This window comes from Panthera pardus, unplaced genomic scaffold (genome assembly GCF_024362965.1).
Source record: "Panthera pardus isolate Hobbes unplaced genomic scaffold, ASM2436296v1 HiC_scaffold_21, whole genome shotgun sequence".
In the NCBI taxonomy this organism is placed as follows: Eukaryota; Metazoa; Chordata; class Mammalia; order Carnivora; family Felidae; genus Panthera; species Panthera pardus.
The window spans coordinates 27,219,048-27,232,990 of record NW_026526777.1 but is presented as its reverse complement, the minus strand read 5'-3'; the positions used below and the strand labels follow the sequence as shown (position 1 = coordinate 27,232,990).

The following is a 13,943-nucleotide window of genomic DNA, read 5'->3' as shown; positions in this document are numbered from 1 at the left end:
TGGGTCAAACAATCTCCCCCCCAGAAGCAGCAGCAACAGAAGGAAATGTTATTAAAAACGAGTCCGTTAGTGGGCATGGTGTGTGGATGAAGTCTTTGGGAGTTTTGGCTGCCAAATAAAGACTTTATTGTTGTCATTCCTCCTTTCCCAAGCTCCCTCCCTCCCCCCCTCCTTCCTCCTCCCTCCCTCCCCTCCCTCCTCCTTCTCCTCCCTCCCTGCAATCTGCCCATCCCTCCCCCTAACCTAACCTCCCCACCCCACTAGGATCTGGTAGAAGCAAAGTCAGGCAAACACAAGCGGGCAGGCACCACCGGGAGATCAGAACTTCTAGCTGGCTCTCTGCTGCCACAGCTCCACCGAAGGGTGGGGGAGGAAGAGGGGGAGCCTTGCCTGGGGAATAAACCCACAGCTCAGAGGAGAGGCAGGTGTGTGCAGGTAAGCCCAGTGGGGAGATGCGGGGGGGAAAGACCCCTTCCTCCAGCAGGTTTCCTCCTGCTCTGTCCAGCTGACGTTACTGATCTGGTCTCTACGTCCTCCTTGCCTCCTTCCTTCCTCCCACCTTTTTGCCTTTCACATGAGCTCCAGTTAGCCTTCCCCATTTCTTCTGCGCCCTCCTCCACTACCTTCTCTCCCTCATTCCGTGCCTACGTATTTGCCTGATGCAAAAGTCACACCTTCTGGGCGCCGATGTTTGCCGTCGCGCAGGGAGTTAGGCTGCACACAGTGTTCCTACACCTCAGGTGTTTCTATGGAAACCCGACTCTAGAACCCATTTCTTTGCACCTTTCGCATGCTGTCACGGGCCATCACAGGCGCACACACGTCCCAGGGAGACAGCACTTACCCTGCACACTCACGTAAATACACACACAATATGAAGGTGTCCTGTCCGTCCCCTCTCTGACTGCATCCGACGTGCAGAGCTAAACCACATAGTGACTGGGTGCCAGCACACACACACACACACACACACAGTCTCTGTCTCTCTCGGTCTCTCCGTCTTGTCTCTCACCCTCTCACATGCCTCCCCAGCTGTAAGAGCAAAGAGAAAGTGGGTCTCCCACTGAGATAGCAGAGCCAAAAGAAAATCATGTGTCCTGAGTGAGGCCGAGCAGGGAGGAGATGAACCAGGGCAGGCGCTGGAAGGGTTTCTTCGTTCTTTAGAAATTAATTGGGTAGGAGGGAGAAAAAAAAAGTGCCTTTCCAACTTGCACAGTGTCTTCCCAGTAGCTCTGAATTTCCCTCTCTGGTCCAAACCACTTGGCTTTTGGAAAGAAAGGGAAGAAAGCAACCCAGCTTCTAAGCCTTGGAGGTCCTACTTCCCAGCTCTGGGGACAGTTCATTGATTTTTTTTTCCCCCTGTGGGCAGCCAGAGAAGATTTCTCTTTAAAGCAATTTCAAAATCATCCCAGGTTGGCGAGGGGTCCTTGTGGCAGAGGGCAAAAAGACGGTAATTCCTCCATCAGTCAGGGAGGGGGAGGCTGAAGTGGATAATTCAATGGGTCTCATTTCCTAGTAGGCTGGACCCCCTCCTCCACAACCTCCCCCCCACCTTATGCCTCTACAAAAGCAGAGAGAGTGCTGTCCCAGGACAGGTAGCGGTGGGCAGATCAGGGTTGCCAAATGTGGTCAGTCTTCAAAATTACCTGTGGGGGAGGGGGAGCCTACTAAAAATATAGACCTATGGGACGGAACCCAGGAATCTACTGTTGTTTAATACTCGAGGGGATCCTGATGGTCAGCTAGGGTTTGAGCACCTGAATGAGGGGCCTGAGAGAGACCCATGCCTGGGCAGTGTTAGCTGGGCAGAAGGGCTGTGTGGTTTCCTGGATGAGGACCGCCGGTGGAGGACCTCCAGGGTGTCCCGAATGGGCCACCCTCTTCCGGGGAGTGGGAACGTGCACCTGAAGGGACAGGGAAGATCTGCTGTGGGCCTCTTCCTTGCAAGCACCGGCAACCATATCATAGGGAACCTTCCAGAAAGAGAGCTCCCCCCCCAAAATAGCTCCAAAGAGCTTATGTGTCCTCTCACTTGCTAATCTGCTTGAGCACTGCACTGGGCCCTTCCCCATCCCTTCTAGATCCCCTCTCCTCCTGCCCAACAGCTGTCTGTTCCGATGTGCTCAGAGGATGGGCTGAACACCAAGCTCTGCACTCCCCCTTCACCTCCCCGGTGGGCAGCCCCACTTATGGGGCATGTGAAGGAAGCACATCCAGGCTGGAAAAGGCCAAAAAAAGCCAGGTGCAAGAGGTTGGGAGGGGAAGTCATGGATCACAGGGGGCTCCAGGGCCTGCTGAAGAAGTGAGCCTGTGCCTTACCTGGCCAGCATCCCTTCACCTGCTCTAGAAAGACTTCAGGTGGGGTTAGTGAATTGGAAAGACAAAGTGAACCTTCCCCCGGGCGGCTGGGGAGCTTCTACGGTCTCCAAATAGTTGATTCTAAGGCCCAAGTGTGGTCTCACAGGCCCCAAGGGAGGAGGTTGCTGGGTGTATAAGAGCTGGGGGAAAGCCACCAGCCAGTACCCACCTGGGAGAATCCCTACCTTTGGGTAGAGGGCAGGGTTGCCCTCTGGCCAAGTTAAAGAGACCCCATTGCTTTGCAAAAATGTCAACAACAGCTTAACATTCACTGAGCACTCACTTTAAACACATTTACTTATTTAACCCTCAAAGCAATCTGCTAAGAAGGAGTTAATGTGCCCACGTTACAGATGAGGACACTGAAGCTTAGTAGAGGTGGGAGGTTTGCCCACGGTAACCAGCTGAGCAACCGAAGAGTTGCAGGGTTGAGACCCAGATCTAGATAGAAGTGCTGAAGGCATCGGACAGATTCTTCTAGGCTTTCTTCAGGGGGTGGAGATACTGGGAGAGGGAGGCAGAACGAAGGATACGGGGAGGCGACAGGCTGTCAGAGGAGGACCGTCATCCCGTCCCATTTTGTCCTTAGTCCCTTGGAATGGAAAACTTGCTCTTCTGGACTAGTGGCCTCAGACCAAAACAACTTCATTCTGTTTACACTTTGCCTTGTGGTAGACGCTGGGGAGACAGATGGTCTCTCCATAGTAGTGTTATATTTATTTTTAGTATTTGTTGATCTGTGGTTCATTTTAAAGTCGCTTATCACACTTGTTTCCGACAACAGCTGAGTGAGGAATAGAGGGATAGGGAAGACTTGTTATCCCCATTTTACAGATAAGAAAACTGAGGCTGAGGACAGGGCCGCGTAACTAAGTAGCAGAAGATGGGCTGAGAATTCACAAATCTCCCTCCCCAGCGCCCCAGTCAGGCTCCCCTGTATTCTGATTCACCCCCAGCTGCATCAATAGTGTGTTGAATTCATCATGCCTCCACAGCCTTTTCCTTACCTGACGACCACACAAGTCCACACAGCCCTACTTGGAGGCCTTAAAAGGGGTACAGGCAGCCTGAGGCTGTCTCACTCGTCTGTTCACAAATGATCACCTGATTCTCTTGACTTCGTCCTTCTGGGCTTCGGAAAGAGAAAAGGGGAGCAGGATAGCTTTCAAATGTCTGAGTTTAGAACGGAAAGAAGGAAGCGAAGAAAGAGGGTCATCCCAATGGGCACAGCCCTGGGGCAGGGGGCACCCCCATTCTCCACGGCAGGGATGCTGGCTGGGTTAAGCCATGGAGGCTTAGAGGTGACCAGCTAGGCAGGAAATCTGACAAGAAAAAAAACTACCAATGAGTACAGTTGACCCTTAGAAAAACTCAAGGTTAGGGGTGCCAGTCTCTCCCCCGCCGCTGCACAGTTGAAAATCGGCATATAGCTTTTGATTCCCCCAAAACTTAACTACTGATAGCCTACTGTTGACCAGGAGCTTCACCGATAACATCAACCAACAGTGGATAAACACATGCTTTGTATGCTGTATGTATTATATGCTGCATTCCGACGATGAAATAAGCTAGAGAAAAGACCATGCTATTTTAAAACATCAGAAGGAAGAGAAAATACATTTACAGGGCTGTACATATATATATTGAAAAACATCTGTGCATCAGCAGACCCGCACAATCCAAACCCGTGTTGCTCAAGGGTCGACCGTAGCGTGGAGTAAACCTTCTTCTGTCAGGCCAACCTGACTTCCAGGCTGACCCCAATCCCACACTCTCCACGCAAAGCCAACTACCCTTAAACTTGCTCTTACTGACTTGGCAAACCCACGCGAACCTCAACCCAGCCCTGCCCTGCGTCTCAACATTAGTCCTGGGTTTCAAGCCTTAAATGAATGAATTCAGGAGCTAGGTAGGGATGCGGGCTATCTCACTTTAAAAATCAGAGTTTCCCTAGAGAACCTGCTCTTTTATAAGCAAACAGATGAATACGTGAAACCCCTGCCACTTGTAGAGACTTTAGTGTTCTACGACATGCCTGCGTGTGTGTGATTTCATTTCATCCCCACACACACGAGGAGCCTGGGGCCTGGGGAGGAGGGTCGGAGCCAGGAGTCAAGCCCAGATCTCCAATACTTGGAACTGAAATTCCAAATGAGAACTCTCGTAGGAAATGTTCTTAACTGGAGACAGTGAATGTTGGGCTGGGCTTTGCCCCCGTGAAGCAGCAGGTCTCTGAGAGCCCGTGGCCAGAACAGCGGGAGGTTAGTGCTTACAGCTGGTTAACAGGCGCCCATTGACTAAGCAGTGAACACAGCCCAGCAGAACGCTGCGAGACGCCCAGAACGCTGGGGCGGTGTGCTTGCAAAATTTAAAAATCACGCACACTTGTGACCCACCCTAAGGGAGTTTTTGATTGGACAGAAGGCTCTGGAAGGCAGGAACATAAGAAAGTGTGACTTCGGGCTTTGTTGGGGGTTGGGGGGGCGGGTTATGACTCTCTTGGAGTCCGGGGACCTCCACCTTGTCACACAGATTCTGCTTTGGGGGACGTAGGACATCGCTGTGTATTGCCGGGGCAATGGCTGAGCCGTCGGGACCTCCCCTCTGGACAGTTAGGCTCCAGCAGGAAGAGGCGTTGCCTAAAGAGAAAAGCCTTAGAAATGAGCTCTGTTTTCTCAAGAAAGAAGCATGGGCGCGCGCGCACACACACACACGCGCACACACACACACACACACCACACACACACACACACACACACACACACACACAGAGTGGTTGAGCCGTGGGGCTAAGAGAAGGGTTGCTGAACAGATCCATCCAGTGTTTCTCCACGGAACAGGCACAGAGAACTTTTCCTCTAAAACCTCCTAATGGCTCTGAGAAGAGCGATCTTTGCTGGAAGCTCTGGACCAGCTTTATTTGCATGACTCGGGGCCCAGTACCTGGTAGACGCTTTGGGTGACAAGGGCAAGGAGGGGAAATACGGAGCCCCACGCAGCCAGTGCTGGGAAGCCTTTTGCTCATTTCCAGCTTCCAGGTAATTGGAAAATAAAGACGTGTCAAAACAAAAAGGGTCACGAAATTGGGGGCTTTAAAAAATGTTTGTTTTTAGCATACGGACCCTTGAACCACCCCCTTGAAATGCATATGACTGTGCTATTTTCAAGAAAAGCACAGGGCTAGTAAACTGTTAATTCATAAATCATCAGTCAATAAGGGGTACGGACCCCGGCAGCAAGACTCAAGTTCAGTTTACAATGAATGTCTTCTCTTTCCAGTCCTTTGGGGACTGTTGGATCCTCAGCTGGAGCTAACGTCAAGAATCTAACTGTGGGGTTCTTTGTGGTAGGAGGCCCGGGGAAATGGCCCCCGTGGAGCCCCTTGGAGGAGCCTGCCTGGGGAGAGACCCCTCTGGACGGAGGAGGAGGGCAACAGAGGCTGCAGGGCAATCTCTTGCCTCCTTCCTGCTCATCTGTCTTCCCTCCCTCCCTCATTCCCTTCCTGTCCTCCTTCCTTCCCCCTCCCTTTACCCCCCTCCCATTCTCAGTGTACTATGTAAGGACACACGCGCACGCACATGGCATGTGAACCATACACATAGCGTGTGTGTGTGTGCGTGTGCGTGTGTGCATGAGAGAGAGAGCAGACTAGGTGTCCTGTGTGTGTGTGTGTGAAAGGTGAAGGGAGACACCCTCCACCCCTCAGGGTTGAGCTCTGCCCTCTCTCCCTCTCTCCTATTTCTTGTCACACTCGGTGCCTCCTGAGCACCTGGCCCAGGACGAAGCAGCTGGTGCCAGGCTTCTATCATCTTCCTTTGCGCAAAGCCAGCAAGAAGCATGCAAGGGAGGAGTCTAAGCTGATGTGGGCTCAGAGGAAAGACAGCAAGAGGCCTGGAACAGATGCAGGGATCCCAGGGTCCAGATGCAGCTGGGGACACTCTGCGGCCCGCTCTAGCTCAGAGGACCCCAGCAAGCCTGTCCCCCGTGCCCCAGACCCCAAGAGGGGAGGGACAGACCACCACGTTGTGAGGAATCAGCAAGGAGGGCCTGGGGAAGCAGTGTGGGAACGGGGACCCTGGCTGCAGACCAGAGGGGAGTGTCCTACGGCTGATGGCCCTGTGGAGGGGAGGGAACAGGAAACCCCTCCCTGCCCCCTTCCCAGCCAGGGGAGGGGAGGAAGCCCGTGGGAGCTGCCACTTTCTGTCTGTAGCCCGGGTCTATTGCTTTTTCTCCAGCTTAATTCAACTCAAACCACGTGACTCCCTCTGAAGGGTCATCAGAGCCACTGGGAGCACAACCCCCAAATATCCTTCAGTGACCTACTCCGCTATGTCACAGAGGCTAGCGGGAAGTTCTTCTTCATACCCTGTCTCAAAACCACCAACTCCAGTGGATATGGGGGCAGCAGTATCATGTCCGAAGAAATGAAAGTGATTTCCCCACAGCGTTTGATCCCTTCCCTGTTTATTTTCATAGGAGCCTCCACATCTGGGGAGAAATTCTTGGTATGCCTCCTGCTGGCAAAGACCAGCGCTGAGCACAGGGGTAAGGAGTGAGCAGGGGCAGACACAAGAGACAAGCGTGTCTACAGCACTTTCCTTCCTTTCCAGGACCTCCACGAGCCCTGCTCTGGAAGGCAGGAGACCTGGGTCTTTGTCCTGGGCTTGCTGTTAAACAGCTTCCTGCCCTTGCTTGGCAAGCCGCTTCTTCCCTCCAGTGCTTAATTTTTGTAAACAGTGGAGTCTGGGCTTGATTGGTGGATTTCAAACCATTTTTAGCAACGCCACTCTTCTTTCAAATACGCGCTTTGGCCAGTCCTCTATACATAACAGATTTGAAAACAAAGGGACTGCTCGGGTTGGCACGGGGGTGAGGTGGGGTGCCTCAGATCCGCCCACTCGGTCTCCCTCCCTTGGGGGTGCTCCACAGAAATAGAGGCACAGTTTGAACACCACTGCATTACGGGATCTCTAAGGACCCTTCCAGATGGAACACTTAGGACTCTACGTTTCCTAACATCCCTCTTACAGGAACAAGGATGATTTTCTCCTGCTGCTGATAGGGAGACCGAGTGCTAGAGAGGTTAGGGTTAGGGTTAAGGTTAGGGGTTAGGGGTAGGTTAGGGTTAGGGTCTTCTCCAGCAAGCCCCAGAGCTCCTGATTCACAGCCAACGTGCTTTCTGTAAGGATGGCTCACCCTTGCCAGAGCAGGCTTAACACACTGAGCAGCTCGGCCTCTGGGCCGGGGGCCTGGACCCTCAAGCCCTTGTTATTTTCCCATCTGCTGGATACGGGCAAATGAAGAGTGCTTCTACAGGTCCCTCCCACAGCCCCCCGGCACCCATCCTGGCCAACTCTAGCCACCAACACGGGGCCCCTGACTATGGAGGCCCAGATGGCTAATGATCTCGTGTGTCTCCTCCCTGCAGGTACATCACCTGGATCATGAGGTCATCCCTCTGCTGGATCCTCCCACTGCTCCTCATCTTGGCCTCAGTGGCCCAAGGCCAGCTGACAAGACGCCCGAGACCTAGGCCCAGGCCCAGGCCCAGACCCAGGCCCACACCCGGCTTTGTTCAGCCCCATGAGCCATCAGAGCCTACAGACCTGCCCCCTCCCCTCCCACCAGGCCCTCCATCTATCTTCCCTGACTGCCCCCGGGAATGCTACTGCCCCTCTGACTTCCCTTCTGCCCTCTACTGTGACAGCCGCAACCTTCGAAAGGTCCCCGTCATCCCACCCCGCATCCATTACCTCTATCTCCAGAACAACTTCATAACTGAGCTCCCAGTGGAGTCCTTCCAGAACGCCACGGGCCTGAGGTGGATCAACCTGGATAACAACCGAATTCGCAAGATAGACCAGAAGGTACTGGAGAAACTACCCAGTCTGGTTTTCCTCTACATGGAGAAGAACCAGCTCGAAGAGGTGCCGTCAGCCCTGCCCCGGAACCTGGAGCAGCTGAGGCTGAGCCAGAACCAGATCTCCAGAATCCCACCCGGCGTCTTCAGCAAGCTAGAGAGCCTGCTGCTCCTGGATCTCCAACACAACAAGCTGAGTGATGGCGTCTTCAAGCCCGACACCTTCCAGGGCCTCAAGAACCTCATGCAACTCAACCTGGCCCACAACATCCTGAGAAAGATGCCACCCAAGGTCCCCGCGGCCATCCACCAGCTCTACCTGGACAGCAACAGGATCGAGACCATCCCTAATGGGTACTTCAAGGGCTTCCCCAACCTCGCCTTCATTCGCCTTAACTACAACAGGCTGTCAGACAGAGGGCTGCCCAAGAACTCCTTCAACATCTCCAATCTGCTCGTGCTCCACCTGTCCCACAACAAGATCAGCAGCGTGCCCGCCATCAGCAACAATCTGGAGCACCTGTACCTCAACAACAACAGCATAGAGAGTGAGTGGGGGTGGGGCAGGGCCGCGGCCACGGCCACAGCCAGGGAAGGGGAGGTTCTTATTGCCTCAACCCTTTCTTGGGAGCACTGGGGGGAGGAGGTGGAGCCAAAAAGCACCCGACTTGGCACTGGACTTCAAATCTTGACCGTGTCACTTACTATCTGTATGACCTTGAAGAGAGAGGTCAGCTCTACAGAAGTTTTCTCATCTGTAAAGTGAGAATGGGAATAGTACCTTCTGTCACAAAGTCGATATGAGGATTTGGTAGGTTAACATCACGTGCCTAGAGTTCCACGCTCGGAGGGTAACAGCTTGTCTTCCTCTGTCCCTTCTCGTTAGCCCCAGCTCCTCTGCCCTCCGATCTACAGGTGGTAGGGTTGACACGGAATAGAGTCATGGACATTCTCATGAAAGCGGAACGGTGACATTTAAATGCCTGCCCTGAAATGTCCTGGGCCTGTCTGCCGCAGAAGCTGTGATAGCAAGACTGAAACGAGGTTTAGAAGAATCTCTTGAAGATGTACACAGACTGGCAGCCACATACTCAGGATAGGCAGCTGGCAAAAAAAAAAAGTGGCAGCCAGAGAAACATGTCAGTGTGAAGGCTCTTTCTGAATCTATCTGGAAGGCTAGACTATTTAGTCATATAAGATAGTACATTTCAGGCAGAATTTGCCTCAGCTGCACTTCTAGGATCCTGGGCTTTGGATAAAAATCACAGCCCAGAAGAAGAGGCTGGAAGTCCCAGTTTTGCTTCGATCAAAAATGTCAGGTCTGAGTAGAGCCATCAACAGAAAGCTTTAAGAACAAGGGAGAATCCCATCTGGTCCTTGAATAAAACCAGGCTACATCCATACCAGGAATGCGGCTGCTATAGGATGAAGGGGACCGAGGGAAAAGGGACGTAGCCCCGAAATCATATCAGCAATCCTTAGTTTCCGAGCCAAAGAATGAGAGGGAGATTGTTGAATTTCGACAATCTTGAAACAAATGAATGGGAGACCAGTCTTGTTCACTCATCTGGAATAATTACAGAAAGTGGGGGAGGGCTTTCTTTTTTAAGTTTATTTATTTTGAGAGAGAAAGAGAGTGAACACAAGTGAGGGAGAGGCAGAGCGAGGGGGAGAGAGAGAATCCCAGGCAGGCTCATGAACCATGAGGTCACGGCCTGAGCCGAAGTCTGCCGCTCACCCGACTGAACCACCCAGGTACCGCTAGGGGAGGGCTTTTTCAAAGCTTGCAAAAAAACAAATTCAGGAAAAGGGGAAACTCTAATTTTATCCTGCAGGTAGTAAGCTGATGGCATGCATTACCCCCAGAAAGCTAGATGGGTCGGGAAAACAGGCAGAAAGAATACTTCAATAAAGGGCTCACAGGTTTCGATCGGGTTACAGAAGAGCAGGCTGCTAGCAGATAACCAGCCTTTTGAGGCTGAAGTCTGAAAAATCACACCCCCTCCACAGGTACCCCTTACCCCCAGCCTGTCTCCCGTGTCGCTGACAGACAGAATGGGCGGAGTGAGCCCTGGGTCAGTGTGATAACCACGTTCTCAGCAATGATCTTAATGCTGCCACCTGCCCCGTCCTTTCCAGTTTGCAAAATGCCTTCACCGACATTCTCTCATCAGAGGTGAGGGGCAGGTACCACTGTCCCCATTTCGCGGATTTGAACGAAATGTCAGGGTGGTAAGGTGACAGGCCAAAGTCACAGCGGTCATAGGAAGAAAACCCACCTCTGTCGGGGCTCTTTCTGCTACTCTGATGAGGAATTGAGAGGAAGAAGTATACCAACATCAGCAACAATGATGCTGACCCCACAGATGATGATGAAAGAGGCAAGGTTTAGGGAGAATAAGAAATTCATTTGGAAGGTGACATATCCGATGTCATCTGAGCAGAGGTGGAATCTCGTTTTCCATCGGAAAGCCGACCACAGCGTGGCCACTGCTTACCTGCCCAGCTTATCGCCCTGGTGCATCTCATCATGCTATTTACTACTCCCGGATGTCGGATGTCGCCGTGAGCTTTGCGGCCTCTGCAACTCTATCAGAATAGGTCACTCTCTCAGAACACCATCCCCCAAGTCTCCACCTGCGGTGGTCCCACCCACGTGTGAAGGTCCAGCTCGCAGCTTACTTCCTCCAGGACGCTGCAGAGTGAATTTCCGCTAACAGTGGTTGATCGATTCTGACTTAGTTCGTTCTGCAAACGAATAGAGTAAACCCATGCACCCAAGGTCACGGCTCCCCAAGGTCGGCCAATCCCAGAGAAGAGAACTCAATTTCTTTTTTATTTATTTTATTTTATTCTTTTTATTTTTGAGAGTGGGGGGAGGGGGTGGAGAGGGAGGGGCGGGGAGAGATGGACAGATCTGAAGCAGACTCCCCGCGCTGACAGCGGCCAGCCCGGGGTTCTTATCCTCAGCCGTCCTTCCCCTCTTCCTTCCTCGTGTTTGCCTCCAGCCCCGTGTGTCCCGACCCCCCACCCACCTCGCTGGCTGACTTCTCCCTTCTTCCTCCACAGAGATCAATGGGACCCAGATTTGCCCCAACAATCTAGTCGCCTTCCATGACTTCTCCTCGGATCTGGAGAACGTGCCCCACCTGCGCTACCTGAGGCTGGACGGGAACCACCTGAAGCCGCCCATCCCACTGGACCTCATGATGTGCTTCCGCCTGCTGCAATCCGTGGTCATTTAGGCCTTACGCTGCCCCTGGGTCTCCTCTGAGCGCACTTGAATGCTAGTGGCCCACGTGCCGGTGCCCACCATTCGTTTTCTCTGTCTTTGTTTCTTGCTCCCAGCTTTGCCTTTCTCGTCCCACCTTCCTGAGGCAGGGCCTAGCCACACACGCCGCCGCACCCGCGGCTTCTAGAGCAAGACGTCTAAGGGCTAGATGGGGTTCACCCCGCTCACAGACACCCACAGCACACCCAAACCTCTAGCCCCAGGAGCTAAAGACTTCACATCCTCTTCTGTCCTCCTCCTCCTCCTCCCTGTCACTGCTGGGTAAGTCCGGGCCACGGACTGACGTCGGAACTTGGTCCTGACCAAAGCAAGCCGAAGACGGTCGGGAGGAGCCCAGAGGTGAGGTTCGGCAAGTCCTGCTGGAGACGCCGCCATGATGGACAGCTCCGGCCCCAGAAGGCCCCTTAGCCAAGGATCCCGCCTTCTAACACTGCCACCCCACCTCCCTGCCCACTGGCACCACACACATCGTGCTGGCTCTTTACCGCCTGTGTTCTCCAGCAAGGAAATGCAAGGGAATGGCCGAAGGAGGGCAGAGGGTCGGGGTTCCTGCAAGGATCCGCATCTGGCAGTCTCTTCACAGGGATAGCTGGGGCTCTCCTCAGCACACACCCTTCTGGCTGGGCCTCGCTCTTTCCAGAGGAAGGACAGGGAGGAACAGCCCAGGAAAGTAGCTTTAAGAACTAGGTATCGGCCAGCGGGCGAGGGGAGGGAGTCAAGAGCCCTGGGGTTGGGCCCTTGTGGGTGCAGATGGTCCCACAGCCCCTTGCCCGTCTAGACGAGAGGCTAGGCCTCGGGCAACACAGTGTCCACAGGGAAGGGTGCAGAGCCACTAGCCCTGCCCCGCCATCTGTTCTCGATCAGTGTGGACGGCCCAAGCCTCTCCAAAGCCCGGAAGCAGTTCAGGAGAAAGTGTTCTGGGAGAGGCGGAGCACCTGGAAATCTCCCAGAAGCCTCCTCCACAAGTTCAGATTGGCTTCCCCCTCTAAGGCAGACGCATCAGTGACACCTGGTGGCTGCTACAGGTCACAGCTGGCTCCCGTCTTCCCCCTCGCCTCCCTCTGGGGTGGTTTCACGAAGTCAAGGAGCCGGCCTCAGGTTCCAACTTGAAGAGCCAGGGGGGGAAGTACACAGTCTCCCTCTCCTCTGGGATGCAAAGGGCGTGAAGGTACAGAGGCCTTGAGGCCAGGGGCTGATTTCTATCGTGGGTGAGCACAAGTGGGAACCTTCAGGAACGCAGGTGAGGATATGGCTCGTTCCTGTTTGCTGTCTGACCTCGCCGGCCCCTTCTGCCCTCGGTCCCCACATCTGTGCGCCGGGGCCTCTCCAGCATTCATGCTCTAGTCTGCAGCTCCACTCTTTAAACCATGCTCTAATTATCTAATATTATCCCTTTCCCTTGCAGTAATTTATTCCCTACCTGGACTGTCTCTCCCCTCACAGTTCCCCACCCTCCCTGCCTGGGCCAAGTGAGGAGCTTGACAGGCCTCCAAGCAGAGCCTGGGCCCCACAGGACCTGCTCCCATCCCCTGTCCCTTCTGCCCTCCAGGGGACGCGGCCCCTCTACAGCTCCCTAGTGTGTATGTTGGTGGAGGTGAACGTTCTAGAAATAAGTAAGACACCGTGCCCACCCTCGTTAGGTGGAGAAAAGTTCCAGAGATGTTTCAGAAATTGGATCAAGCCGGGTCCTTAACTTCAAGAAATTCCCACTGTACTTGATCTCGTCTTTCTCTCTTGCTCATTTACGGAAAACGGGGCCCGTTTCATCATAGCCTCCCCCCGCCGTGCCCCCCACCCCTGCTGTGCTGCCATGTAACTGCCTCATTCTTCGTAGCTGCAGCTGGTTTCTCCAAGGCTCCTGCTTAAAGTCAGTATATCACTGTGGCTATAAGCAAGCTGGTGCTAAGCCTGGATAAGCCCCCCTTCTGCACCTTACCCACACCTTGCAAGCCTCAGCCCCTCACATGGGGCCCTCAGGGGGAGCACAGCTCCTGTGGTTCCCCTGAGGGCAGGGGTCATTTCTGGTCCTGCAAACCTAAACTGTTTCGCTCCAGCAACAACACAATCAGCATCATCCCATCGGCCCGTCTAGATTGTCTGCTTCCTCCGTTGCTCCCTGCAGCTGTAAGCCAGAGGGGATTTCCCCAGGATTTGAGGAAGCCCCTCCTCCACGCACAAGTTCATTCTTTCAGTGCCATTGACATCTACGCGTCCAGGTGTGTAAGTAGGTGTGTAGGTTACTCTACATAGATCTGTTCTTTCTTCAAAACCATGTTAACTTTGTGAAACAACTTCTACATTCCAACACGCTTCACAGCAGAGGAAATAAAGTGATATGAAAAATATCCTGCTTGAACTTGACAGTGTGAACAAGTCAAGAGCGCCTTGGAGCTATCTTGCCACCCTTCTCCTCCCACCGCCCACCTCTTACCT

The 13,943-nt window shown here is 53.5% G+C and overlaps 1 protein-coding gene across 2 annotated transcripts; it reads left to right on the top strand.

Annotated features, from left to right (window-relative positions):
- Positions 1-266: 266 nt before the first annotated feature.
- PRELP (proline and arginine rich end leucine rich repeat protein) lies at positions 267-13,855 on the top strand. 2 transcript variants are annotated; one of them, XM_019432224.2, is made up of 3 exons: positions 267-425; positions 7,787-8,766; positions 11,288-13,855. In XM_019432224.2, the coding sequence occupies exons 2-3, from the start codon at positions 7,803-7,805 to the stop codon at positions 11,461-11,463; spliced, it is 1,140 nt and encodes a 379-aa protein (XP_019287769.1). In that variant the 5' UTR covers positions 267-425; positions 7,787-7,802; the 3' UTR covers positions 11,464-13,855. The 2 variants fall into 2 exon arrangements, with proteins under 2 accessions (XP_019287769.1, XP_019287760.1); XM_019432215.2 differs by having other exon boundaries at positions 267-435.
- The last annotated feature ends 88 nt before the right edge of the window (positions 13,856-13,943 follow it).

Coding starts and splice junctions, on each gene's coding strand:
- PRELP (XM_019432224.2), top strand. CDS start 7,803: ATGAGGTCATCCCTCTGCTGGATCCTCCCACTGCTCCTCATCTTGGCC. Junction 8,767..11,287: donor CAACAACAACAGCATAGAGA/GTGAGTGGGGGT, acceptor CTTCCTCCACAG/AGATCAATGGGACCCAGATT.